The sequence below is a fragment of the Nicotiana tomentosiformis genome, chromosome 11 (genome assembly GCF_000390325.3).
Source record: "Nicotiana tomentosiformis chromosome 11, ASM39032v3, whole genome shotgun sequence".
NCBI lineage: Eukaryota > Viridiplantae > Streptophyta > Magnoliopsida > Solanales > Solanaceae > Nicotiana > Nicotiana tomentosiformis.
The window spans coordinates 59,383,591-59,385,840 of record NC_090822.1 but is presented as its reverse complement, the minus strand read 5'-3'; the positions used below and the strand labels follow the sequence as shown (position 1 = coordinate 59,385,840).

Sequence of the window (2,250 nt, the reverse complement as noted above, 5' to 3'; positions counted from 1 at the left end):
GGAACAACTAAGGGACTTGCTTGAAAAAGGCATTATTAGAGCTAGTACCTCACCGTGGGGAGCACATGTGTTATTTGTGAGGAAGAAAGATGGTTCCTTATGGATGTGTATTGATTATTGACAGTTGAATAAGGTAACGATCAAGAATAAGGACCCGATCCCGAGGATTGATGATTTATTTGATCAGTTGTAGAGTGCCAAGTGTTTTTCGAAGGTAGACTTAAGGTCTGGGTACCATCAGGCAAGGGTTAAGGAGAAAGATATTCCGAAGATAGCATTTAGAACCACATATGGGCATTTTGAGTTTCATGTTATGTCGTTTAGTTTGACCAGTGCCCCAACAATATTCATGGACGTGATGAACCGTGTGTTCAGACCATTTCTAGATCTGTTCGTGATTGTATTTATTGATGATATATTGGTTTATTCTCGTTCAGAGACTGAGCATGCAGATCATTTGCGTACTGTGCTCGGAGGTATACAAAAAGGGAAGTTGTATGCAAAATTCTCAAAATTGGAATTCTGGTTGAATTCTGTAGATTTCCTTGGGCATATTATTTCAGGTAAAGGTATCCGGGTTGATACACAAAAGATTGAGGCAGTAAAGACTTGGCCTAGACATACGACACTGATGGAGGTTCATAGCTTTCTCGGTTTGGCAGGTTATTATAGGAAATTTGTAGAGGAATTTTCTTCTCTTTCAGCACCATTGACAAAGTTGACTCAGAAGGGAATTAAGTTTCAATGGACGGATGCTTGCAAATAGAGTTTTCCAGACATTAAAGGACATACTAATTTCAGCACCGGTTCTAACACTCCTATAGGGAACCGATGGTTGTGCTATCTATTGTGACACTTCGGGCATTGGATTGGGTTGTGTACTGATGCAGCATGGTAAGGTTGTAGCTTATGCTTCTAGACAACTAAGAAAGCACGAGAAGAATTACCCAACCCATGATTTAGAGTTAGTTGTCGTGATTCATGCACTAAAGATGTGGAGGCACTACTTGTATGGCATTCATGTTGATATCTATACGGATCATAAGAGCCTTTAGTATATCTTCAAGCAAAAGGAATTGAATTTATGCCAAAAGAGATGGTTGGAGCTACTAGAAGACTATGATGTTGATATTTTATACCACTTAGGGAAGGCGAATGTAGTAGCCGATGCCCTCAGTCATAGATCTATGGGTAGCCTATCATATTTACAGTCAGAAAAGATGGGGATAGCGCGTGAGATTTATCAGCTAGCTAGTCTTGGAGTTTGATTACTGCACTCAGGTGATACCGGAGTTACTATTCAGGACGCGGCAACATCCACTTTAGTAGCTAAAGTAAAGGAACGCTAGTAAGAGGATCATGTGTTAGCTCATTACAAGGATACAACCCCTCAGAAGGAGAAGACACCATTTGAGATTACAGGAGATGGGGTCCTTAGATACTGAGGGCGATTATGTGTCCCTAATGTTGCAGTGTTGCGCCGGCAGGTTATGGGAGAGACTCACTATTCTCATTATTCTGTCCATCTAGGAGCCACAAAGATGTATCATGATATCAGGGAAGTATATTGGTGGGACGAAATGAAAAAGGATATAACGAAGTTTGTTGCTCATTGCCCTAACTGTCAGCATGTTAAGATTGAGCATCAAAAACCCGGTGGATTATAACAGGCTATAGAGATTCCGACTTGGAAGTGGGATGTAATTAATATGGATTCCTTCATAGTCTTACCTTGTACCCAACGTAAGTTCGATTCTATATGGGTAATTTTTGATAGACTTACAAAATCAACCCATTTTTTGCACGTTAGGACTACATATTCTGCAGAAGTTTATGCAAGGCCTTATAATAAGAAGATAGTACGACTTCATGGTGTCTCTATATCTATTATATCGGATAGAGGTGCTCACTTTACAGCTAATTTCTGGAGGTCCTTCCAAATAGGATTAGGGACTCAAGTAAGTCTTAGTACATCATTTCATCCCTAGACAGACGGACAGGCTGAGCGTACTATTCAGACACTAGAGGATATGTTACGGCCTTGTGTGATCGACTTCCAGGGTAGCTAGGATGATCATCTGCCTCTTATTGAGTTTGCGTATAATAATAGCTATCATTCCAGTATTCAGATGGCTCCATACGAAGCTTTTTACGGATAAAAGTGTAGGTCGCCTATCATATGGTTCGATGTTAGGGAAACTAAGTTAGTATGACCAGAGCTGGTGCAACAGGCAATCGAGAAGATTAAGC

General features: G+C 40.5%; 1 protein-coding gene across 1 annotated transcript; it reads left to right on the top strand.

The window, feature by feature from the left end:
* Nucleotides 1–349: 349 nt before the first annotated feature.
* LOC138901523 (uncharacterized mitochondrial protein AtMg00860-like) lies at nt 350–766 on the top strand. The gene is made up of 2 exons (XM_070189295.1): nt 350–476; nt 564–766. Exons 1-2 carry the CDS (start codon nt 350–352, stop codon nt 764–766), a joined length of 330 nt encoding a protein of 109 aa, XP_070045396.1.
* The last annotated feature ends 1,484 nt before the right edge of the window (nt 767–2,250 follow it).

Coding starts and splice junctions, on each gene's coding strand:
- LOC138901523 (XM_070189295.1), top strand. CDS start 350: ATGGACGTGATGAACCGTGTGTTCAGACCATTTCTAGATCTGTTCGTG. Junction 477..563: donor TTTGCGTACTGTGCTCGGAG/GTATACAAAAAG, acceptor ATATTATTTCAG/GTAAAGGTATCCGGGTTGAT.